This window comes from Squalius cephalus (genome assembly GCF_949319135.1).
Source record: "Squalius cephalus genome assembly, chromosome: 18".
Lineage (NCBI taxonomy): Eukaryota > Metazoa > Chordata > Actinopteri > Cypriniformes > Leuciscidae > Squalius > Squalius cephalus.
Genome location: NC_137139.1, coordinates 27,791,503 through 27,819,106, shown reverse-complemented (window position 1 = coordinate 27,819,106; position 27,604 = coordinate 27,791,503). Strand labels below are relative to the sequence as shown.

General features: G+C 36.6%; 1 protein-coding gene across 3 annotated transcripts in view; it reads right to left on the bottom strand.

The window, feature by feature from the left end:
* Positions 1–5,718: 5,718 nt before the first annotated feature.
* LOC307146423 (homeobox protein Hox-C4a) overlaps positions 5,719–27,604 on the bottom strand; it is a 39,678-nt gene continuing 17,792 nt past the window's right edge. The window contains exons 1-4 of one of the 3 annotated variants that reach the window (XM_079850403.1): positions 22,760–24,206; positions 21,879–22,233; positions 8,480–8,768; positions 5,719–6,809 (exon numbers count right to left, since the gene is read on the bottom strand). In XM_079850403.1, the coding sequence (XP_079706529.1) occupies positions 8,621–8,768; positions 21,879–22,233; positions 22,760–23,192 (936 nt within the window). In that variant the 5' untranslated portion in view covers positions 23,193–24,206 and the 3' untranslated portion in view covers positions 5,719–6,809; positions 8,480–8,620. Of the gene's footprint in view, positions 6,810–8,479; positions 8,769–9,004; positions 9,117–21,878; positions 22,234–22,759; positions 24,207–27,604 lie in introns of those variants that run through there. The other 2 variants (XM_079850404.1, XM_079850405.1) reach the window with 2 other exon arrangements.

Genomic DNA, 27,604 nt, shown 5'->3' with positions numbered 1-27,604 from the left:
AACTCACATTTTTGGTTGATACACCATTATACATTAAAACAGAAACTTGTTTTCATTATAAATGTACAGTAGTAATGTGAACTATTTACACTAAGGAACTTAAAGTTGTAGTATTATTGATGGATGATATATTGGTGCCATATCAATTGGTTACGAGCCAATTTGTCAGAATTTGTTCATATTGGATATGTATTGGCTGATATTGAATACTTTAATGTGCATGCTTGTTTTTATGCATGCCACATTGGCCACCCATTTTTAATAGCACTAACAATTAATAATCTTTATTATCTAAGATCTCAAAATAAATTTCTATTTCATGTTTCAGCTCTAATTTTGCGATTCCTGGTCATATATATTGTATTTGTATATATTGTTTTTTTTTACCACAATTTTTTTCCCCAATGTTCCCCTAATACTTTTTTAGCCATTATTAGTTGTCTTCACAATAATTATTGGTATCGAGCATGCACTTAATGCAGTAAGCAGTATCACTGTAAGAAACAGGTGACATGATCTCATAGCTTTATTTCTCTCTCTCTCTCTCTCTCTCTCTCTCTCTCTCTATGTTGAATAGCAATGCATCAGCAATGGATATCTGTCATTGTTCGCCCATATATATCATGTTGAAGAGGAACTTGAATTATATCAAAGACAGCTTTGGATCAATTCAGTCATGTGGAGAGTTTGCGATGTGCAGCCTGTGTGGTTTTAAATGCTTAAAAATAGGTCTTTTTATTGTGTGAGTGGCCAGAGCAAGCTCTCTCATCCTCTGTGATCTTTGCCAGGGGTCGTGTAATGCTCCTTAATGTGCTCGTAAATCATGGCTGCTCAGCCCATACACACAAGAATGTAAAGAATCCAACGCAGCCTCCATCTATCTCTCTCTTCTTCTGTCTTCAAGTCAGTCCAGTAAATCTTTTTTTCCTGTGAACACTCAAAGAGGAATTTCTCTGCAGCTGATTTTCTGCAAATTAATTACATACTGAGCTCAATGATGGAATGATTTAGGAATGTAGTGGACCCGTTGTGCTGTTCTCTTTACCATGAAATAAAGCTCATACAGTGCAACATTTAAATTAGATCTTGATCCTTCTTAGTTTACAGGCAGATTTGTCTTCTGCAGCTACACTGCAGGATGTCAATTTTAAAAATTGGGGTTGATGATGTTCAATGGTCAGTCTGTCATGTCCCTTTTAACTTCAATTACTGAATTTCTCTCTTGTTATTTTCATTAATATTATATTAAAGTGTTAGTTCACCCAAAAATGAAAATTCTGTCATAATTACTAAACCCTCATGTCGTTCCAAACCCATAAGACTTTCGTTCATCTTCGAAACCCAAATTAAGATCTTTTTGAGGATATCTGAGAGCTTTCTGTCCTTTCATTGACTGCTACGCAACTACCACTTTCAAGGCCCAGAAAGATAGTAAAGTCATAACTTAAGTAATCCATGTGACACCAGTGGTTTAACCTCAATATTATGAAGTGATGTGAGTGCTTTTGAGTGTGTTTGCTCAAAAAAACCATAATTTACCACTTTTTGACTCCAGAGCAGACTCGAGCGTCAATATAACACACATTCGTGCGTTCACGACAGCATCACGAGTCATGAAGCATGTTGTGTTGCCTGCGCATGCGTTTTGTGTAAACGCGTGTTGGAGATTAATATTTTCTAAATAAAGAGGTAAAAAAAAAATTTTTTTTTTTTTTTTTGGTTTGTTTTTTTGCGCAAAGCACTGGCATCACTTCATAAAATTGAGGTTTAAGCCTTGTTTATACTTTAGCCTGGCTCCGCAGCGCGAGTACCTCCCCAAACGGCTCGACGCACTCGCCGTACTACTCTGTGAAACGACAGGGGGCGACTCAAGTAATTGTCCTCTTAACCATCAGGAATCAACGGTGAGAAGAAGGAAGGTCCACACGTGACAAGGTTTATTTTAGTACATCACCACCAATACCACACTACAAAAAGAATCGTGTAAATTCCAATAAACCCTGAGATTATTACTTGTGACATTAGAACAAAGTATATAAAAATATACCCTTGGATGGATATAAAAACATGTAGCCTATGTAGGCTATACAACTAAATTAACGATCTCTAAAATATTTTCCAATTTCACTAAACATTTCATTAAGTTTCGTGGACATTTTATAAAACATGGACCTTTATTTTTTTTTATTAAAATGGCTAATGACTGCTATAGGCTCATTTTGTAAATGTAAGCAACTAATTTACAACGCACAAACTGGGTGCTGGTGCGGTGAGACGTGCTCGGCCAGATTCGGCTTGAATTCGTGCATCTTCGGATGCGGAGTCGCAAGCTCTGTTACAAAAAAAGCCATGCACACCACCAAGCGAAATTGTGTCTTGTGGCACCCAACGCGCACGACCGCCCACACCGCAATGGTGTCATTTTTGCTGCACTCACCTTCGCGCTCGTGCAGACGCGAGTAACCTAGCTTAAACCGCTGGAGTCACATAGATTACTTTAATGATGTCTTTATTACCTTTCGGGGCCTTGAAAGTGGTAATTGCGTAGGTTGTCAATGGAGAAACAGAAAGTTTTTAGCTTTCATTAAAAAGATCTTTATTTGTATTCTGAATTGGGCTGCATGATATATCGAAATTATTGGAAAAACGCAAATGTATGCATATCGCAATGACTTGCGATAACTTATTGATTTTAATACTTCAAAAGATTATGAAAAGTCTAAGGCTTAGGTCAAAGCAGACAGCGAGAGACTGGACACGTGACTGTTACATAAGTGTGTGACATGATTAATGTTATTAGGCGCAATAAGCAGAGTAGCCTACTTGTGTGCACAGGATGCTTCTTTATCTTAAAAAATATAGAATGTGAAACGCATGTTGGTTTTATCACTTTCATTTTTTTGAACATTTAAATAGGCTATATTTTAATACTTAAAAGCAGCATCGTGCTGCATAACGAATATATGCATAGGCTATCGAATGCTATCTCACTACCAATTCGTACGTATTTTACCAGGAGGCTAATTCGTACGAATTCGTACGATTTGTCTAAACCCAAGTGATGGGTAGTTTTAGGGGCGGGGTAAGGGGTAGGTCATTCGTACGAATTCTTAGCCACCTCGTAAAATGCATACAAATTGTCGTTGGATCATGTAACTAATTATCGCAAATCGTTTTTTTTTTTTTCAAATAACCTATTGTGCAGCCCTAGCTAGTTCCGATTGAACGAAATTCTTACGGGTTTTGAATGATATGATGGTGAGTAATTAATGACAGATGAACTATCCCTTTAATATTAATTAATCGGCTTGTAATTTCAAAGAAAATCCAAAGATCTTGAAAAGATGTTTCATGCAAGGCTGTAGGCTATCCAACATCAACCCCATTTCATGGAATGCGTCTTATAGCATGCATTGTATTTATCGTGCAATTTATACTAGAAAATTAGTTTTTACGTGCAAATGATACGTACTGTAAACCCCCTTAGGATTTGTGGTGTGGGGTACGTGCATATTATACGTTTGGGTAGAATTAGTGGTGTAGGCCTATACGTGCGTTTTACACGCCATAAAGTGCGTATCATATGCACGTAATAACTCATTTTCGCTTATAAATTGCACGAAAAGTACAATGCGTGCTATAGAGACGCATTTCGTGATACTGCAGGGATTAGTGATCTCATGAAAGTTCGTATCTATAGCACGAATGCTATTTCTCGTATCATTTATACACCAAAACGAGTTTTTGCGTTCAAATGATACGCACTGTAACCCCCTTGGGTAGGATTATGGATGAGGAGGGCGTGCATATTACACGCCATAAAGTGCGTATCATATGCACGCGAAAACTACGTATCATAGGCTACGCAAAAACTCATTTTGGCGTATAAATGATACGAGAAATATCATTCGTGCTATAGATACGCACTTTCATGAGATAGGGCTCTATATTAAATGTTTTTATAATTTTATTTATTAAGAGCATTTGCAGAAAGGTATAGGCCTACTCCAGGAGCATATATATATATATATATATATATATATATATATATATATATATATATATATATATATATATATAATATATATATATATATATAAAAAAAAAATATATATATATATATATATATATATATATATATATATATATATATATTAGCTACATTACATTTTATAAACAGTTTTATAAAATATAAATTTTTATTATATAAAATAATACGTTTATAGAATAATGCAGTGTAGGCTACTAGATAAAAAATGATTTATTAACCTTTAAATTGATATTCTCTGTCTGTTTAGAAGTGTTATATCCTTTGTAACTAAGCAAGTAGGTTAGATGCAGGTTAAATACAGCAAAGCACTCAGCATTCCGTTCAGTTGCACTGAAGGGGCCACCGGGAGGCCAACTCCTATTTTGCATATGGAACAGTGCCGCGTGGTGATGAATGGTAAGTTCAGCAGTACAGCACAGACGGTGTTCATTCTCTCGCGGACACTTGCATAAAGATATGTTCACATAGGCTACTTATATCTGCAATTTACTGAATCAGATTATTTATTTAGATCTATGATTTAGCCTCAACGATTCATTACAGAGTCATTTGTACCTTTAATCAGAATGAATGGAATAAAGGGCTATTTCCATCCTCTTGATTACGAATGCTGCATTGTAATCTATAAACGGAAACAAGGCTGAGAATATAGTTAAATCTATGATTAATTGTGCAATGTTGCTGATAGTCCTGGAACCCTCCAGGAGCGGGGTTGAGAACCACTCAAGGTTACTAAGTTAGGCTACTAATTATATTGGGTCTAGATTGATTTACGCAGAATGACTGAGATTGGCCAAACTCAAATTGCTCAATTAGTTCAAATTTCAGCTTTAGTTAATATTTTTGAAAAGGTAGATTTTGCTGTTCCGTGCTTAGCTTATAAAATGACACACGGCGACGTCCTAATTAAACATAATTAATCAAAATGAGTTATCGCCCACCCTGCCAGGGGCGGTGCCCACAAGCCTTGACTTCCTCACCGGTAACTTTGCTGTAGTCCAATTTTGCTCAAATGTAATAATATACTCTGTTTTTAGCAGAAAGGAGAAAACCAAATCTGTTTTCTCTGGTTGCGCTTCAGCTCCCATGCTGAAGAAGAGTGCTTGAAGGTTGGAAGAGAAGTGCACTGCCTGTCATTAGGCCCAGCGGGTTGAGCGGCTGTGAAGCTGCTATAGAGAGAGAGAGAGAGAGAGCGAGAGAGAGAGAGAGACTTGTCTAAATGATTAATGTTGCGAGGTTGGTAGGCGGAGGCGGAGGAAGGCATATATGTAAGGTTATGTATTAAGAATACAAAGTACAGTATTGCCTATTTCAAAAAGTATCAAAGTAAAATTCACAGAATCACTTTTAAGCTAAATTAAGATTCACTCTGTTGTTCTCAACTGTTTCTACCAAACTAACAAAGAAAAAAATTATCTGAAAAACAACAGAATGAACACATTATTGTCATTTACATGCCATTCAGTCACCTTTATTAACTATCCAGAGGGATTTAATTAGTTTGAAGCAACCACTTTTCAGTTTCAAACACATGCTTTTAGTCCGATATGGCCAAGAGGTAAGAACTAGAAATATATGCACATTTTACATTGCAGCTCTGTCATTTTCACACACAAAACAAAGAAAGGATTCTGGCATTGACATAGCATTGTGACAGAGGGGGTGAGTCCTGTTTTGTTGCTTTATTCATTTGTCAGTCAAAACACCATAAATTCAGATTTGAATGACCAGTACTTTCAGTATAAAACAGAAAATAAAACTGTAAAGTCAAACTCATGGCCATTCAACATGGCCATTATCAACAACATTCCAAGTTAAAAGATTCAGCACATGCCTTGGGAAAAATAGCATATCGTTTTGGGAGTAATAAAAATGTTGCGCACTTGCAAAAGTTGAGCGGATGTTAATGACCATTCAAAGTCTTGAATGCCCTTTTTAAAATAGTATTTTCTGTGCCCAAGAGATAAACTTGTACAAGTGGGCTTACATCCGTGTGCAATAAATCTTGGTGCTTTGCAGAGATATTACTACAGCAGTTTATGCACAATGGAGACTAACTCTGATGCACCACGTACAAGCTGATAACATGTAATCTGGTTCAAAGCGAACTTGGTTATTGAACTCTTCCAAGTTAACTTTTCATATAAATCATCATCTAGGGGTAATAAATCTTCAATTTTCTTATATATAAATCATGCCAGAGAGAGTTACAATGGGGAAAATAGCTGATCAGCAACAGAACAGCATATTTTGTGTAGAATTTGTATTTGTATTTCACTTATTAAAGAGGTTGGCAGAGGTCATTGTCATTATGTGAGTCATTCTTTAGTGCTGGATTCTGAAAGCAGAAGTCCCTAGTTGTTGGATTTCCTGTAGTTTCACTAGTGGCTCTGAGCACAGTTCATCATTGATGGTCTCTCGTAGTGGTACTGGAATTTTAATGGCATTGGAGTATCCACCGCACTGCCACTAATCGCAAAGGGCTGGTTACCTGTTTCCAGGCAGGAGTGAGAAGACTTTTCCTTATGGTCTTTCTTATACTTCATGCGACGGTTTTGGAACCAGATTTTAATCTGGCGGTCAGTGAGCTTCAGCAGCGCTGCCATCTCAAGTCTCCGTGAGCGGCACAGGTAAGCGCTGAAGTGAAACTCCTTCTCCAGCTCAAGCAGCTGAGCGGAGGTGAATGCTGCACGTGCCCGTTTACTGTTAGAACAGCTCCTATCCCGTACTCCTGCTTCACTGCTGTGCCTGGAATCACCTAGAAAACATGCAGATGGATAGAAGTGTTCAGGTACACGAGTTTCTGGTTCCCTGGTTTCACAGACAAAACTTAAGCCTTGTCCCAGACTAAAGTGCATGTATGAGCTGTTTCAACTGAAACGAAATTGCACTATCTTATGTCAGTGCCATTGTTTTGTCTCAAGATGCACACCAGTAATGTTTTCTTTTCTTAGGTAATTTTATAAAAGCTATGTCCTAATTGAACTAAGGCCTAATCCTGGTTTAATCTAAGCCCTGTACGTGGAACCGGGCCAAGATTTGTCAAAAATAGACTGATTCAAGTTTAGACAATGAAAAGAACTCTCATCCCAAATTATTAAAGGGATAGTTCACCCAAAAATGAAAATTCTGTCATCATTTCCTCACCCTCAAGTTGTTCCAAACTTTGTCTTTGTTCTGTTGAAAACAAAGGAAGATATTTTGAAGAATGTTTGTAAAAAAAAAAGTCAAAGGTGCCCCAGAACGGTTTGGTTACAGAATTTTCATTTTTGGGTGAACTATCCCTTTAACCGTGTTGAATAGGATAATCTCTCTGAAGCATAAACTGGGATGATGAAAATGTAGCATGACATCCTTGAATATGCTCAGATGCAAGTTTAAACCCTCGGTGATAAATCAGTGTGCTTAGAATTCAGAACACTGTCTTTGGGCAGACCACTGTTGGTAGACTAATCACCAAGTTAATTATCCATTACGTGTGTTCTACTGTTAGATTCCCTAATGATTTTTTTCTTATCAAAAAAGTTGTTCAAGTAGTGACCTCAATGCCATCTTTTCATTACTGGACATATAAGCTGACACCCAGCACATTATATTCGCTGTATCACCTCACTAATTATTGAATATGTTTTGTAGAACTTATTCACTAGTGTGAATGTAAGAATTTGGCTTAGGCTAAAAGAAGTGAATCAGTTTTATCTGTGTGACCCAGAAAAGCATAGCCTCAGACAATAAAAAAATTCCACTGTAGGCTTTTTTTTATTATTCTGCTCCTTAGTAAATGTTTAAGCTTAATCAAGTTCACAGAACAACTGGCGGTCTCTAGAAAATATTACTTTCCTTAGAAATTCTCTTTTTTATGCAGCCTATAGACATTTTCACAGAGAAACATCATAATACTGTTAGACACAATATCAAATCCCTATGCTTAAAATATATAATTGTGTTTTAGTCAATGAGCAATAAGCATAGATTATATTTTCCCCACTCTAGTGTTTTTCCATAAACGTGTCCACATTCATCTTAGACGCTTTGGTTTTTGTGTTCTTGATGGACTGGACTGATAAACATATTTAAATAAATTAACTTAAATGACCAGAATGACACTTCAGTTTTAGACACATTCTTACATTAATGTACTAGAAGAAAACCATCTTTATTAGTCAAGATTGAAATGTTGCTTGTAATTATGGGCCCATTTTCTATTAAAGGAGGAAGGATAACACTAATAATTGATTAATAACTGTACTTCTCAGTGATGTCATTCATTGACATCAGTGTCTAAGTGACAAATTAAATTTACATAGAACCAAATCTGACACAGATGTTATTCATTATCGACTAAAATATGACAGACTGATTAGATTACGTGTTTCTAAGCAATACAAATCAATATGCCTCATTTACTCCAAAAACGAGTTCTCTCACCTGATTCCATGACTTTAATGGAGCTGAAGTTTATGTGTGTGTGTGACTCTCTCATCCAAGGGTACTTCTTGCTTGGAAAGCAGGAAGTTGGCAGCTTGCATCTCTCATCTCTTTCCGTAGCATTCGCATGGTCCAAGGAGTTTATCTTTTCTTTCGTAGGATAGTTGGCATCCGCAGAGGATGAATAGGGATGTTGGATATGAGAGAGTTTTTCAAAGTTCCAAATATGGTCTTCATAAGGTTTTGATGAATTTTCTTCAGCATGTTGACTCCACGCAGAACTGCTCTCCTGTAGAGCACAAGGGGAGAAATGTTGCTCCATAGAAAAAACATGAGATTTTTTGCAAGACATCTTGTTCAAGTTAATGTGAAAGTCGTGAAACGAATTCTTGTGCATCTCTAACCGTCCTAATCACTCGGGTTGAGTAATTGATCTCACAAGGTGTAGGAAAGACATAAAAGTACACTCACTCGCGTCTTTAATTGTTTTCCAACAAGGGTAAACAATGTAGTCACGTGATGGCCTCCTCCAATAGCCTCGCGCATTCGCTGTTTGAGTTGTAAAGTGCTCGAAAGCAACCAAACGACGATTCCGGGTTCCTCCGCATTCTTCAACTATTTCGCAATTTTCATTATCCTGTGGACAGACGAAAAGCCATGAGCAGGGCTCATACATTACCCTGTTCCCGTGCTGACAAGAGTTCAGAGCGTGATTGAGAGGTGAGAGGTGGGAGGGAGTCGGAGACCCATTTGGACAGAGAAAAGACACGCAAGTCTGGGATCGCGTCTCTTTAGTTTTGCCACAATGGATAGCAGAATACAGACTTCATTTCCGTGATAATGTTTTTTAATACAGTGTTTGAAACCTTGACTTAGCCTACTTTTCAATCATCTTGTGGTAGGTATTTAAAATAATCGACTTGTTTCCGTTATAGTTAAGTAATTATTCATGTAACGGGTTGCAGTTGTAACAGCTCCACGTGTCTTAACATTAAAAAAAAAACATTTTAAAAATATTTATAATCTGTCGTAAATAGCCATGTAGATAAATGTTCCAGCAATGCTTCTTTGTGAATAAAATATTTCTGTAATATACATTATTTGTCTTTCTCCATCGGCATGTTTTGTAAAAAGGACAACAAACAACCTTTCTAATGTGTGATGAAATTGCAACACGGGTTAAATGGATCTTTTGAATAGGCTACTAATAGTGTTTTTATTATATATATTTTTTTTCGACGTGTTTTGAGATGTCTGCTTATTTTACCTGGTGAAAAAGACATAAAGAGAATCAATGGGTGTGGTCAAACAAAGGGATTTTGACTGTCAATGCTGTACTGACAATGCATGTCAAAAAAAAAAAATTCTTTGGTATGATAGAGTTTGTTTATTTAATTAACTGGCAGTGTAAGAAACGAGTCGCTAAGATGATTATTTGCTAGTTCGGGTACCAAACAAATATTTTAAGTTGATGTAGTAAGAATCGCACTGAGTAGTCTACTATTTAAAACAATGTCTTGATGAACAAAGAGCAGGAACAGCCCAGATTTGGCGTATAAGGACATTTTAGGGCAATGGGAAAGTCTTTAAAAACAACAAGTTACCCAGCGCCAACAAGTTTCAAAAGTCATTTTAAATAATTACAAATTGATCACAAAACTCTTGCATTCGCAACAGAATTAGTATTTGTCCTCTCTGACGTCATATAGCCTAAGCTAATGGAAGAGGGTTCCATCAGAACGTTGGCTATTTTGCACTTAACCTGCTCAGATCGCTGTATTTCCAACCCGGTCACACTAAATGCGTCTCTATATAGCACGCATTGTGTTTATCGTGCAATTTATATGCGAAAATGAGTTTTTACGTGCATATGATATCCATGGGTAGGTTTAGGGTAGCAGTCGCGTTGAAGTAAGGGCCTACCCAGTCTGAAATGAACATAAAAGACATCACCCTTCCTTTTACATAAGCTGCATGTGGACAGCGGTTGTCTCGCACTAGTGATTAATTGTACACAAGGACTGAAATCCAAGGACTAGTCCCTTTTCATTTACTCTCCACAGTGTCTTGTTTGAGTATTTACTCAGACACTCAGTACTGTCAATAACATGTCTGGCGTATTTCGAAGACAAAGACTGATAGCCTCAACGACTCTCTTTCTCCTGCAGGGATTTTTTATTTTTTATAGTTTGTTCAGGGAATGTTTAATATAATAGGCCTACACTGTTCAATGAGTTTTTAAGGCGCCAAGAAAGGCCTGCCAGTATGGCCAGGTTTGTGTTTGAATAATGGCCATCTCAATCCTAGCACATGTACAAGATTACTTTGGACTGCATTAAAACAATGACGTTTAAATGGCAGCATGACAGCAATTTAAAAGCATTGTCTCTCATTTCGAATGGTTTAACTAGTCGAATCATAACCATTCATATACTGTTCATTAAAGAAGATAATCAAAGAGCCATAGGGGCTATCATCTCCGGTTGTGACGCTAAAATCAATCTTTTTCTGAGAACGATTTGTTATTTTGAGTTCAGTGAATTGCTGTCACAAGCCATGTCAAATAGAAGCATTCACTATGCATATTACAAGTCCGGCTTCTGCCGAGCTGCAGCGCTATTAACATGAAATATTACTGCGCCCGAGTGTGCAGGGAATGCAAGTGTACTCATTCCATATGAATTAGATATTCAATAAATGCTATTTAAACTATTTCGATGCATTTTCTATTTTATTAATATTTTTTGGAAGTGGCGGTGTTGGTGGAGGAGGCGGTTATCGGGTTTTTTATTATAATTAATATTCTGCAGGTTTTTATGGTTCCCCATGTGCCTTTCATATATTTCAAACTCTTCCCTTATTGTTTGAAAGTCGCTTGTGATCTTGGGAATTTTCTAATTAAAGTAAGTTTGTTCCCTTGTCTCATGCCGCTGGGTCCATTCACTAAATCTGAAAAGGAATCTTTGATGTAGTGGCTCAGCAAGACCATAACTCAGCGCCTCCGCCGGTACACTACAATTCTCAGTGAACTCTGTTTGAACCACGTTGCTGGCAATAAATCATTTTTCTTTCTCTCACAAAAGCGCGCCGGTCGCTCTGGGTGTCAACCCTTTTATAATTCCTCCCTACCTTCTGCGCTCTTGTGGTTGCTGACACAAACAGATGCATAAAACATCGATAATAACATCGCTTTAACCATTTCATGCAAAGATATGCTCTCTAAAGAGGATAAAAACGGGAATGAGGCAACGAGCTCTTTTGCTACCATAACTCCAATTGGTGAGGACATTACCCAACATTTTGGAGATTTTTTTTTTGCGGATTAAAGAGTTTTAACGAATGTGAAAATCTTTCTCTTTCTTTTTTTCTTTCTTTCTTTTTTTCTTTCTTTCTTTCTTTCTTTCTTTCTTTCTTTCTTTCTTTCTTTCTTTCTTTCTTTCTTAGACTGTCTATCCACAAGTAGACTTTTTGGATTACATAAAATCATAATATTTTCATTGTTTCTGCACAGCGCAATGGATTAATTCAATAAAAATTCTAGAATTATCCTAGTGTCTATTTTTTAGGGGTAGGGCAAATAAGAGAGTAATTCCACGAAAGGATTTTGATGAACAAAGGATGTTGTCGGTTATGCACACAAATGGGCCTGTCTCTGATAGTTTTATATCTTCACAATCTGAACCTATATAAAAAGAGTGAAATTTAGAAAGATCTCTCAAGTACTCCTGAAACTTGAGCTCGACTTGATAGAGTCGATTGCTCTGTTAATTCTGTTATTCATAACAGTTTACATTGTTCTTTAAAGTGCACTTGTCATATCAGGTGAATTCAGTCCACTATGGGAAAAATAAATAAAGGCAACCTGAAAGATGAATACAATTCATATATGAGGTACAATTTCTTTAAAGCTGCCTTGTTGACAGTGACTTTTAGAGTAATAGCGTAACTTCCTCGCATCAGATTTTACTTCAGCATTCAAGATAAAAAGTAAATCATAAATAAAATGTTACTATATAACTTGTCAATAACTTCTTATTTGCATTCATGTTGAAATGCTCATTTCATGTTTCTTTCTAACGTTTCATCTAAACGCCTTATGAATGATTGTCTAAAAAGTCATTGGACTTCAATCTTTGTTCCTTCAAAGATAAAGTTGTCAAGTTGCTTTTGCAAGGGTTTAATAACCAGCGTGTCTTTGTTTAGGCTTCTTAATTTAGGCTGTTAATATAGGATTTCAAGTAGGCTACTAGTATTTATATTCTATGTACATGCCTGTTTAAAGCACTCACCATGTTGTACAGAAAACGTTAATCTACGAATGCCATTTCTCTATAGAAAAGATGACATTAATCATTTTGGCGCAGCAGCACGTCTCGTGACCTCCTCGTGACCGCATATGTTTAGACACACTGCAGACACCCCGGAGGACTGGACAAAAGCCTCAATACACAATTCTACATCTATACCGTGACACTGGGAACTTCTCAGTTGCAGCAAGGGAATCTTTCTTTTAGGCTATAAAGATATGTCAACCAATGTGAAATGACAGAATTTATAACTGCATTTATAACTTTTTAACAATTTATTGTTTGTTTGTGAAAATGTGCAAACTGGGTGATCTTTAAAAGTAGGCTACTGCTTTCCTCTGCATGTAGCTACGTGAGATTATGGATTTTACTGAAGATTATTCTATCTTGTTGCAAACGTGCCTTGGGACCTGAAATGACGTCTGTGTGTTCACTACGAGCACAGTCTCTGACATAGGCTATGTGTCCTTTGGCTCTTATAGCCTACATGAATTACTCCATTTCTCTTTAGTGAGATGTGTGGAAGCCTGGCAGACTGACACAGAGAAACAGAGATGTTCACAGGTGACCCTTCATTCATATTACGACCGTGCTCAGTCTCGCATTCTTAACAAACTGCCCCCTGTGCCATTATACGCTGAACTCTTCATTGTAACGATACTTTATTGACAAAGGCTGGATAAAATACTACGGGTTAATTCGATAAAAACAGGATACGCATTGTAGCTTCAATCAGTAACTCGGTAAAATAAAGAACTTTTAGTGATAATGGATGTTCTTCTATTCTGTGAGCGACTCTCGTGTAGCTTGTTGCCTGGCAACTTGAACAAATCACAAGATCACTCTTCTCTTTCATCAGACATTTATCTATCTTACCCGAGTAATCCAGTATGAAATTACATGATTTATTTATTAAAAAAAAAAAAAAAAACATTGTTGGGTTTCCCAACTGCTGTTCCCAACATGCTGTTAAAACGATCTCAAATGACGGTACGGTATGTGTGTGACCTGGTAAATCCTACATCATGGGGACCAAATGTCCCCACAAAGATAATACTAGATAATACCCCATGAGGAAAACAGCTTATAAATCGTACTAAGTGATGTGTTTTGAAAATGTAAATATGCAGAAAGTATTCTGTCATGTTTAGTGGTAGGGTTAATGTAAGGAGCTAGAATATACAGTTTGTACAGAATACAAATCATTATTTCTGTGGAAAGTCTCCATAAAACATGAAAACACACTGTGTGTGTGTGTGTGTGTGTGTGTGTGTGTGTGTGTGTGTGTGTGTGTTTATACCGTCAAGCAACGCTTCTTTTCAAACAGCAAGCAGATCGTTCTGTTACGCAGAACTTGTGTGCTGTTCAAGTGGTAGTCAGGTCCAAAGATGTTGAACTAACGCCAAAACTTTCACCAGTAGGCTACGTCCAATAATTTGTCTCCCCATCACGAAAATTGTGCGAAAATAACTTAATAAATAAATAATTTAATATTGACGTTAAAAACTCGACGGAATTTTAATTACCACCTGTAGCCTAGTTGTTTATTTGTTTAACGTGGCCTTTTAAAATTATTTATTTACCTAGGTTTGCTGCAACGCGATCTCATGAAAGTGCGTATCTATAACACGAATTTTATTTCTCGTGCCATTTATTACGCCAAAAATAGTTTTTGCGTGCAAATGATGCACTGTAAACCGCTTGGGTAGGATTAGGGGTGTGGAGTGCGTGCGTATTACACGCCATAAAGTGCGCAATATCATATGCACGTGAAAACTGCGTATCATATGCACGCAAAAACTATTTTTGGCGTATAAATGGTAGGCTACGAGAAATAAGATTTGTGCTATAGATACGCACTTTCGTGAGATCGGGTTGGTTTTTGTGCATGTTGCATTTGTTTTGGTTTAACTGTCAATTGTTGCACAGTTCAATGTCGATTCATTCCAACACAGTCTCACCCCCAAACGTCACATACGGTGTCAATATTGCAAAAGTTAATGTCATTATCCAGCTCAATTCAGTTTCTGAATTAGATTCCGTTCAAAACTGTTGTTTCTCTTGAGGAAAAAAATATATAACTATTCTACGTATTTGAGAATATTATTATTAAAGAAAAATAAATAAAATAGACTATTCGTGTCCTAATATATGGAAGTCACAATATATCTGTTGGTGAAGCTAGCACAACTCTATCAAGCTGTACTTTTTCGGCTGTCCTGCAGGTGACTGCATGCCTTTTAACGATCGACTACGACGACTTCCATGCTACGATTTATAATGCTATGGGGAAACAAACAGCCTGTAATTCTAAAATGATTCGTAAGATCAGGCGTACGTTGCTTTTGGGAAATCCCAAAACGCCCCCAAGACGTTTATCATTAAAGGGGTTTCTTCATTTACCGCTTATGATTGTTTGTTTGACACTTAATCTGGAGTTAAGGCGTGTTCTCATTTAGCACATGGTCACTCAAATCTCTTGGGCTTTCTCATGAATATCTAGTGTGACTGCATTAGGAGAGAAACTGTTGAAATTATATTGTTTTTGAGGCAAATAATTGTTTTTTGAGTGCACAAACATGTCTTGATGTTGGATGATTCGTGGATGAAATGGCCGAAACTTATCTTTCTTACTAATAATATAATAGCCAACACTTTAAAAAGTAAACATTGGCAGTTACTTGGCAATGCTATTTCTTCCTATGCTCATAAGAGTAATATGACTTTCAAAGTGTTTTTTCTTTTAGGTTCATTCAGACATATTAAATATTTTTTACTTGAATAAAACCAGGTAATGTAGATTTTGCCCCGGCGTGAAGCAGACTTTGACAATTATTTGTTTACCTTATATAGGCCTATTTTTGGTTTGTGGTAAGTATCTGTTCTTAAAACAATTTTTTTTGTGTGTCCCCTCTCTCAGGCTGCTTTAGTTTGGGTGGCCATTAGGCATAGCATTTGGGGTCATATTGAGTGTAAAGGTTAAGGGGCAAGACATCAGAACAAAGATTATGGAGATGTTGAGCGCAATGCAGACACTCTTCTTCGCTCACGCTCTTAGTTTTGCATAAAATGCGGGAAAAAAAATATGAAAAGCGCAAAAGTCAAAGGCATGGTTAGACGCGTTGGACTCTCACATAGGACGTTTATCTTATGGAAAAACTTCTGTATTATGTATTTTATGTGTCGAGCGGATATTCAGAAGAACTGACACATTTCTGGAAAATAACATGGTGACCCCCGATTCAACTCTGATGCTTTTTGCGACGTTCACCACAGAGTTTATACACAGGACCTCGTAAAAATGCTAAGAACCTATTAAGAACTTAATTGATTTGAGAAGACACTTATCTTACAAAAATGCAGTTTAGGATAAAAAGGCAAAATGACAATGCATATACTTCACAGAACATAGGTAGATATTATAGTGATCATTTGTTATTGTTAATTTATTGAGTAAATGTCCCTGTTGTTAATTTATTAAAATAAATTAAAAATATTAAAAATAACTGTGGCTGATCATACTTCCCTGCGATATATTAAGAAATGTGTGATTTCCCCATGATTATGAAAATTAGAATAACGAATAAGCAAGTCAAAACTTGCTCAACAATGTTGCGTTGTAAAACTAAGCTACATACATGCAACGACAGGGCCAACAGATGACCTGTCATTGCGCAATTACTAGTCTCTAACGTCTTTATGACAGAAACAATCATCTGTTCTCATAACAGTTTTATGTCTCGTAGAGTAATTAACATGGTGGACCCTGTATGCTTTACAACGGGTCAGTGTCAGGTTCAGTATTAACACACGTAAAGTGTTATTCTTCACTTTCTGAGGAGTTGTTTCTGGGCGGTTGCTCGAAAGCAGATCTGACGTGCAATGCAAGTAGGCTACTACTTTAAAAATAAAGTCTGTTCCCCGAAAGCTTCGTTACCTTGATGCCTAAAAAGTTATTATTAACGAGAACTTAAAACCACTCGTAGAACATGCAAGGTAATAAATAAAACTCCATTCCGTAGTTTACAGGAAAAACTACTGACACAGTAAAATAATGTGCATTACTGTGCAACTGCAAACACTTCAGTCAATATAAACCAATATTAAAGGCATTGACAATTGTGTAACTAGTATTCAGAAGAGAATTCCTCCCGTTGCATAGGCCTAAACCTAATTATATCGGTCTATAGACGACAAATTATAATATTAGACAGGCTAATGAAGCTATTTCTAATAACGCGCTTGGTAAAAGCGCGTTTCTGCAGAGAGGTGATGATCTTCGTGCTCTTCCTGCTTGTCTCTCCTTCCTCTTCTTACAACAAGGGCAGGTTCAAAAGCCTAAACACAACAGTTTTTGTGCAGTGTGGCACTACTAGTATTGCAGGGCAAAACCCTCAATCATCTTTTTGATTTATGAACGCATAAAGAAATGCCCACCTCCCTATAAGGTACTGTTCACATCAGTGCGGATGAGGCCGTGGCTGTCCAACCTTCTATGATTTTTATGGTTAACAAAATATAGTTTAATAGTTTATCCACTCGCATCTGGTACAAGGCTCACATTAATTTAATTATACTATACTTACAATTCAATTATAACTGAATTATTTACTTAATAGCCTTATATTTAAAATTATTGAAGTAATTATATATTGTAGGCTATTATAGGCCTACAACTATATATATATATATATATATATGTATATATATATATATGTATATATATGTGTGTGTATATATATATATATATATATATATATATATATATATATATATATATATGTATATGTATGTGTGTGTGTGTGTGTGTGTGTGTGTGTGTGTGTGTATGTGTGTGTGTGTGTGTGTGTGTGTGTGTGTGTAAACATAATAAATAATTTCCCTATAAATATTACATAATTTTATTTACAAGCATGTTTTAATAATAAATTCAGTATTTTTTCGTAACTTACAACAGCTATATAGGACAACTTTTTTCTTTTCCTTTTTGCAGTAGACCTATTGTCACATCGTATATTTGTAATTTAACGCTGTCTTTAAATTTATTTTATAACAAACGACCTCTGTGCTGGTTTTGGAAACGGTACAAACCATCATTAAATAATGTAGGCTACGACATAAGCTAAGACGATCTTTAGAGAGTGATTTAAACTATTGGAAAACAGGGCTTAGTGCAAATGCTGGCGCCGTGTTGTTCATCCTGCATAAATTAAGTTATTGGGATCAATTATGAGCCATTGCAGAAAGCCTACTGTTGTTACAACTATCGATGCATTTCTTAAATGACGAATATTGTGGGAAAATGTCTATTATAATACTGTCTCAACAACTTTTCTAACTGTTTAGAAAAGTTAGCATGTTTGTGATTATTTTCACTTGTCACCTAATTAGAGATCTTATTTATCAGCAACTAAAATATGATTGTAAGTATTGCAGCACAGAGCACTAGTTTGTCTGAAGATACTTTTTTCATAAAATACATTAACAATTAATAACCTAAAAAATAAAATTAATGTTTCTATAGCCAACGCTCGTCAAAGTTTTGTTTTAGTTAATCTAATTAATCTAATGGTTAACTGAATGGTTTAAGTAAAAATAATAATAATATTTAATACGACTGAATCAACCTCACTAAATTCGGTTGCACCGATAATAGTTAGTAGGGTCAGTAATTTTAAGGGTCAGATTATAAAGAGGTGCAACTAGGTTTCTCTTTTGACAGGACTGTAAGTATAGCTAATACATATTTATACATGCAGAATTTGTATGAAAATGTATTGGCTGGCAAGAAGTCACGTGCAATGATTTCCTAGGCTACGTGTCTCCTGAACAATACAGTTTGTTTGTTTGTTTGTTTGTTTATAGTTTAGTACAACATAAGTCAGACGTGACATTTGTTCTCCTTTTCTTTTAGCGTGCATTTTAGTAACAGAAAAACTGCTTTACATCTTCCGTTTAATGTCAGACATCCAAAGTCAGTCAAAGCAAAGTCAGTTCGTCAGGAGTATAGCGCTCCCCTCTGAGAAAAGGCTGTTTGTCTCATGAAACGGGTTTGTTTTGTATTTTAAAAGTTGTCATCAGTTTGGATATCACAAAACCTGCAATTAAGTTAACAGTCAATAAAAAAGCTATTTCAAGCACTTTTCCGAGATATTGATTTCATATTGTCTGAACTGTTAAGAACAAAAAAGTTTTTCCCCCATTTAGGTAAACGGTAAACATTACGGACCAGCACAACGCTATCTCACGACCAATTCACGAGTGATTAAAAGGTGGCTAATTCGTACGAATTCGTACGATTAGTAGCCGAATTCGTACGATTAGTCTAAACCCACGTGATGGGTAGGTTTAGGGGCGGGGTCAGGGGCAGGTCATTCGTGCGAATTCATACGAATTGGGAGACTTGTAAAATATACGATTTAGCAAAAATCGAACGAGTGAGGTCGTATGAATTCGATCACTACACTAACACTTTGAAAAAGAAAAAGTTACAAGGTCGCACGCTACAGAAGAGCCTTGTCCCAGAGTTCACCGATCTCGTAGGTCATATGGTGCAAAGCAACAAAGGAGAAACACATTCAGATGTCCTTCTTCTATTGCCACATCAATATAACCAAAAACCCACAATGAAAGCAAGAGCACCGGTGGAACCCCAGGAAGCCTGTGAGGGTGCACACAGAAGGTACACGTTGAGAGAGCCAGTGGGGTCAAGGGGTGGGAGAGGTCGGCCGACCCGGCTGAAATGAAACTAATGGGACAGAAAATGTGTCCGCAAATTGAACTCGACTTTTCTTAGTTGCCAAAAACTTCAATAAAGTATCTTTTCAGCCTCGCGACATGGAGGCGACACCATATCGAAAGAGGCTGCCGGGATGCTACAATTTAGGCGTGCATTCATTTCTCTCATATGGTCTCTGAATGCAGTTCTGCACCTACTCTTTTCAAGACTTCCAAAGTCACGGCCAGGCTGAGACGATGGCCAGTGCCTTTTCCCATTTAGGTTTGGACAAACTATCCGCTGAAACATATTTTGCAGTGACGCTATTGTGCACTATTTAGTGCCTGTGCAACTTAATACATTAGAAGTACAATTGACTATTGCTGCCGGACTTGATTGATGGTCTAAAATGGCTCACTCCTTTGTGCTTCTCAGCCCCCCACTTAGCGAGCCGTTGTGTAATCTTCATTCAAGTCATGCCGATTTACAATTAATCAAACACATTCCTTATTTTCTGTACGTTATTTTTGAGAGTTTATTTCAATAGACACGCTAAGTGTTTAATGTTTAAAATTTAATATATTCTTGTGCATTTGAAAAAAAATACAAAAACGTCATAATAGAATTAAAACCAATTTGCACGCGGGAGCGTTCTATGCCGCATTGTAAATGGCAAGCCCACAGCGTGCAGATTTTGGTCCTCTGTGCGATGACGTTGCTTCGAACAGGATCTAGCGCCACTTTTTAAAAATAACAATATGGCACACAAAGAGGAGTGGCTTGAATCAGAACTTTCAAAAACAGAGGTACTAAGGTTATATTTCACCACATGCAAATTGCTTCATTACATTTAAAAAAATAAAATAATAATATGGACATAACCGATTTCACAGCCTTAGTCTCTTTACATTTGCCTTTTTACACATTTATCCCATAACACGTATTTTTGCAATGTGTTTAGTAAAGCTGATTCGTTTCATTCTCTATTGCATCTGAATATATCAAAATTAATTAGCATTTATTTTAAATAATAACGAATGCAAATTAGATTTGTTTTAAACTCAGCTAAACTAACATAAACAAATATAGACCATAACACTTTCGACATATTTTCACGTTCTGAATATCATCCTTTTTTTTTTTACTGTTAGTTTACCTAAAATAAAACGAATTGGTTGAATTTGCTTGTCAGCTTGAAAACGCTTGAAATTAATATAGCGGAAAGAAACATTAGCAGTGCTGGACATTTTTGAATACTGGAATTGATTTTCAGAGACATTTTCAGCCATGTTGAAAACAGTAATGAATCTTCTGGAATGAGGAGCGATAAGGTCCCTTCTGAAAAGGCCCGAGTTATGTGCCTCGTTCATCGAAGAGGTGAGAAAGTGATGTGTACAGAACCCAAACTAACCCCTACACAACCCTCACCCCTCAAATATGAGAGATAGCATTGTAGATATTAGAGAAGGTATGGCAGAAATAAAATGGCTAATTAATTTCCTGCAATAAAGAATGCTGGAAACCCATTCGACACCATGGTGTATTTTTAAATGCACTGAAAACACGATTTTCCCTTTGGGCCTACATTTGACTTACATGAAAGTTTGCATCCCCTGTTAAAAAAAATATAAATAAAACTTTTCGCTATTTATGCGCGGAAAATTAATCTACATTGCATATTAATAAAAGTCAGCCACGCAAGTCTAGGTAAAACTAATAGACACTTACGTTTTATTGACCAATATAATTAGCACAAATACACTAAACTGGTTTTATTGCATCTCACAACAATCTGCTGTAAATAGCCTAAACACAACGCCATCACAACAAAACTAAAAGATAATTTAAAATCTTAACCTTTCCATACGACAGATAACCCACAGCATGATTTACTTTAAAAGAAAACAAAGACGTTTAAGATATTTTTTTCTATCGATACCCACGATAGTGTTTTTCATTTACAGTACAAAAAAACGTACCAGCTCTCTCAAGTGAGAAATAAATAGATTCGTTGTGCACTTCACCTTGGCAGCTGGGCAAAAGAAAGGCCCACAAATAACATTTGAATAAAATGTCCATAACCTGCTTCGCCCAAAACATTTCTCTTAAAAAGAAAGAAAATAAAATAAGAAAAACAAACAAACATCATATTGATTCAGTTTTTAGATAAATTAAACCCTGTTTCTCGTAAAAAATAATCCATAGGTATTCGCAATAATCCATGCTATATAACATGCATTTTATATAACTGTGGACTTAAAGGAAACCCCTTTACGCACAAGATACCTACGAAAACAAAATATATTATATTTTATAAATAATCAGTCATTTGATCTTCCCTTCTCTCCTCTCCTCGAAATAGTTCTCTTATAACCTTGTAATATCCTCGGCACGCTCGGGTCCGGAGAGGTCCTCGGAGGCTGATATGGTGTTAGTGGTGGAAGCTGCCGCCGCGGAGCTTGTGTTGGACCCGGAGGAAATGCCCGTGGAGGACGAGGATCTGACTTTGGTGTTTGGCAGCCTATGGTCTTTTTTCCACTTCATCCTGCGGTTCTGAAACCAAATTTTGATTTGCCTCTCCGAGAGGACCAAGGAATGAGCAATCTCGATACGTCTTCGCCGTGTTAAGTACCGATTATAGTGGAATTCCTTCTCCAATTCTAAGACTTGCTGGCGAGTGTAAGCAGTTCTAGACCGCTTGGGTTCCGCTCCATTGTAATTAGGGTTCACTGGAAAGAGGAGAAGCAAAGGGAAAGAAAGAATAGAATAGAAAAAGAGTAGAAAAGAAAAGAAGCAGCGAGGGAAGGATAGGGTAAACAAGCGTGTCTTTCATTGAGAAATGGTGGCGACAGAGGAAATGAGGGTGGGATGGATAAAACATCTTAAAGTTAGCTTTCTATAATAAGGCTAAAATCACATTGGACTCAGCACTGAATTATTAATGCAACATTATAAAGCTTAGTTTTTCCTCTGGTCCCAGATCTCCCTCACTCTCTCGCACACTCATAACAAGAGAAGCCACATGGTGATACGACTGCCCAGAGTATACCTCGGCTATAAAATTTATGGTGGGTGTAATTACCAATGCCTAGTCGTAAATCCGCCTCAATTGTGCCATTTCAAAGGCTTCTATCCTATCGTAGCAGAGGCTGGCCAGGGGATGAGTGTAAAAAGGAGTGAGGCAGACGGAGAGAGAGAGTTAGGATGAGGGGCGAGCTTTATAGTGCTTAAGAGAAATACACTCAAGTTGCCTACCGGTGCTGACGTGAATTTTCTTCATCCATGGGTACACAACGGGTTGTTTGGCAGAGGCTGAGCTGTTGGGATGCTCCGGGGTGGCTTGATTGCAGGCGGAGGATGCAGCCGGAGGGGTGGCAGGAGACAGGGGTAACGGTGGGGGCTCACATGAGGCAGGTTGCCCTTTTCCGAGCAGGTGCCCCGCGTGAGGAAGTCCATGTCCTCTTTGAGTATCAGGTTCAGGGATGCTTGGACAGTTAAACTGACGCTCCTGGTAGCTTGCCCGCGGAGGGTATAACTCCTGGTGGTGATGCTGGTAGCCACTCTCCCTTGCACGGCTGTAATATTCAGGGCTATGTTCGGGAATGTAGCTATTTTGCGAATATTCCTCGCAAGGAGGAAATTTCGGATCGATGTAGTTAGAGTCCATCAAATACGAGCTCATGATCATTAATTTCTGGAGTGGAAAATAATTTTTCTAGCTTTGTCGTTTTTCTGCTCCATAAAGCCCTCCTACTAGCGAGCAACCCTGTAAAGTTACTTTTACCACGTGATGCGATGGCCCAATGGCATGGGGCGATGTAGTCCCCGGATAAGGAACCACAGCTTTTGCAAATATACCTTCAATTTTCCGCCATTGTCCGCGAAGTCTCTCAGTCTCTCTATCCCTCTCTCTATCTTTCTCTCTCTCTCTCTCTCCCCCCTTTCTCTCTCTTTCTCTCTTTCTCTCTCTCTCTCACACACACACGCATACACAATGGCCAAATCTTCTCGGATCATGCCATAGCACCTAGGGATGTTTCTCAGTTAACTTGTGCATGTGCCGTTATACCTATAAGAGTTTCACTAATTACTTTATTTAAATAATATTAATAATTATAAGCTATTAGTTGTAAAATAAAAAATAAAAATAAGTAGACCTAATTGCATTTAAACTTAGGTAACGGATCAAATGCAAATAATTACACAACATTATACAATGCTTTTTTTACCACGGCTTTTTATGACTAAACGTGTAGGGAAATATCTAGTAGCATATTTTCACTAGCCTATCTCTTGAGAGCATTTATGCCAGTACAAAGGACATTTCCAAGATCCCTGGCATCTTCGTTATTATTATATAGAATTAATAGGCCCATTAGAACCAGATAAACCTACGTTAGAAATTCTTAGAGTTTATTTAGTCTATGATTCGACGAACACAGGGATAATGTATATGGTGGCAGAAAGCAGATTCTGAGTTTAATTAAGATATAAAGGCTTTAAATCAATCGTTTACATTGGATGGCAAACAGCATATTTCCGTTTCTACAATTTTGGCTCAGTATGTTCATGTCTTCCTGTGGTAGTAGGGTACTATTTTTTCAAACTCCTTATGGTAGTAACTAGTATGCACACAAGACTTTCATGCAAAGTCACGTGCCTCAGACCGAGACGAATACAAACCCAACTTGGCGTTCGTGGCTTTTACGTCGCCCATGTATTCCTGTAGAGACGTATTTGCGATTTTCATGTTTTGGACACAAATTCGGTTCTACAGGGTACATATAGACGACTACTGAGAGACCTTTCTTCTATTGGAAGTTTTAAAACACAATTCAAAGTACAAAATAAGGCAGGTTAGGCTATGACCTCTTAACCATCTTAAACAGGGCTAAATCATTTTCTTGTAAGAAAGTTTGGTCAGAATTAATATCTAGGGTCAGAACTGGTATCTAGGAACAAAAGTAATATTTGTTTGTCATTACTGAAAAAATTAAACGCAGAAAAGAAACCAATGTATTATTTTTATTACTTTGTTTATTTTTCCACTTGCTCGAAAGAGAATAGCCTATGCAACACATCCGAAGTGATAACATTTAATCATCAGTAGCCTATAGGCTAGTGAGACCAACACACTACATTTTTAGATAGACAGATTTGGAAATGCTTTATGTATGTAGGCCTATGTAGGCTATCTATCTATCTATCTATCTATCTATCTATCTATCTATCTATCTATTGATTGTTTGTTTGTTTGTTTGTTTGTTTGTTATAAAACTTAATGTATTAGACTTTTCAATTAAATCACATATTCTCATGCACAACAAACAAATTGTTCCATTTAACGAAAATTATTTACGAAACGACAGAACTAATTTCAAAATAATTATTTTATTCGTTGAGATTAAATGTATTTTGACGTGTTCTGCCTTTTTCATGTTTTTCATATCACCCCTAAACACTCCAATAGTCTGAGTAAATGAAGCAGAACATAAAAGAAAGAGTTGAGTGGGCATGAGAGGGACAAACAAGAAATAATTTTACTATCCAATCCTATTAAATCTCGAAAACATAGGAGCACCCACTTGAATATTCCGTCTCAAACATGTTGTGCACAAAGCGGACACGTGACAGCACTGATGAAAAATAAGTTTCTTTTGTTCCTTGCGGTTTATTGTGCACGTTATTACCATATGACCGCCCGGTAACCTGCAAGACCGTGCCCTGAATTTCTCTCTCCTGTTTAGCTATCTAAACGGGAACAGATACGAAATAAAAAAGGATATAAACTAAGTAAAGAAAAGTAAAAAAAAAAAAAAAAAAAAAAAAACAGAGCATATTTTCAAATCCAATTTTCAAACCACCAGAGAAAAATAAGATTTTCTCCCCTAAATATAACAAAACCAAACAAACAGACAGGACATAACTCTTTAACTAACAAAACCCCACGAAACAGCTTTTTCCTTATCACAAGCCTTTTATTTTACTTCGAGACCCTGCAGATGTGATAGGGATTTTTAGTCCACCCCCACCAGCCTGAAAACGCCCCCATCCACCCACTCGGCACTGCTCAGTGTTGCGGACGCATTTTAATATTAGTTAGACAGCCTGACCCGCATTTCACCCCTCGCGTTCGACTCGTTCCAATAGTTCACTGCCAAGGAGTTATTGATGAGCGAAAAGCGATGAATTCCCTCTGCACATAAATGGCCCCAGATCCTGCACCAGCTCAATAACTAGTTATAATGTAGAGACTTCCAAAAAGCTATAACCGCCGGCGAATTTGCGTGATGATTCATTTGTAGGAGATTCCCCCCAGATAGATAGATAGATAGATAGATAGATAGATAGATAGATAGATAGATAGATAGATAATGGTTGACTAGAATATGTGTAAAAAAGGTGGGATTTTGGATGGAAGAATATCTTAGCTGTCCATAACCAGGATCTATTGTTTGTATGCTTGAACGAATGACATTTTACGCCTAGGCCCATATGATATTTAATGTATGCCCTTTGCAGTAATTTGGAATTATTTCATTTTCGGGCTCATATTTCTTGCCTTAAATATCGAATGAAATTGAGTTCAAATGGCATACGCTATTCCACAATATAAAAAGGACAAGGCCTTACTAATTTTTTTCTTTTTCTTTTGCGCTCTTAAATATTTAACGTCAGATTTATTTATTTGTTTTATGTACAACCCTTATATATATTTTTATATTTTTAAGGGGGGCTATTTGTAACCATTACAGTATTGATAACATTTCTTAAAGGTGGGATCAATTTATGAGGTTGTTTTTTCGTACAGTTTATGTTTTCTCACATTATTTTTTATATGCTTTATATTTATTTATACTTTTATAACAATTATTTTAAAACCCTTAAAATGCTTAAAACAGAGAGGTGAGCTGGGTTACACAATTCTGTATTTTAATGTATGTAGTTATTTTTTTTACTTTTTTAATATATAAAAAGATGCAGTTAGATTACAGTGGACAACTTGTTTATGCTATGCAAATAAAAAAAGTATTTATCTTTTAGGAAATAGTTTTTTTCTTATATAGTCTATAGGCTGCATTTAAAAAAATATAAAAAGAGCTTAATGGCTCACTAGCACAACAAACAGCTTCAGCACAAAACACTTCCTTGCCTTGAACATGTGTTGTAGTTGTTCGCCACTATTGTCAGGGAACACTGCCCTCTGTGTTTATACGCAGCGAAACAAGATGGGACAAGAATATTGTAGGCAACTGGAACAAGAAAATAACGGTAAGACTTACCAGTGCAACGACGACGTCCTCCTTGCCTTCACGTTCATTATTCCCTCATGCGCTAAAAAGAAAGAAAGCAATTTAGAAAAAAACGAAAAAAAAAACTTATCTTGCAAGGATAACCTATTTAACAATATAAAGGGTTTGATACATTTAAAACAATTGAATTCCTGTGAGGGAAATAATGCCAGTCTTTCAGTATCCTGAAAATTAATATCAATATCTGAATAAATATCAGTTTTTGTTTCTGTAATCAGTTAAGTTTATGTAATCAGTTAAAAGCTAAAAATATCAAATCATGCATGAAGCTTATAATAATCTGACAGCTGCATTTCAATTTAATGCATTATATTTACTGATAATTATGCTTTAATGTTTTTAGTACAACTTCTCTTTGTCTCTCATTGAGGTTGAACTGTCCAAAGGCATGATCCTTTAAAGTAGGACAAGGCTATGTATTTAGCACAGGTTATTTTCAGAACTATTTCCTTGATGAATGTAGTTATTTTTGCAACAATGGAGGACCTAAAATGAGTTCCTACTTGGTCAGGTTAACATGACAATTTAGGATTGTTTAAAACAAAATAATGTGATATGTTTGCTTCTTTCAGGGTTACAGTCTCACAGAGTTTAATTTAACAGCAGGCTATATGTAAATATGTGCATACTGTGAATTCACATGCAGTGTTGTACCACTGTTTGTCAGTGAGATGAATGGCAAAAAAATTAATAAACTGAATATTAACCTTAATACTGAAGCAGGGGGGAAAATATAAAAGTAATTTAATTAAATAATTTATGGTGATATCGTATACACAGAAAGATA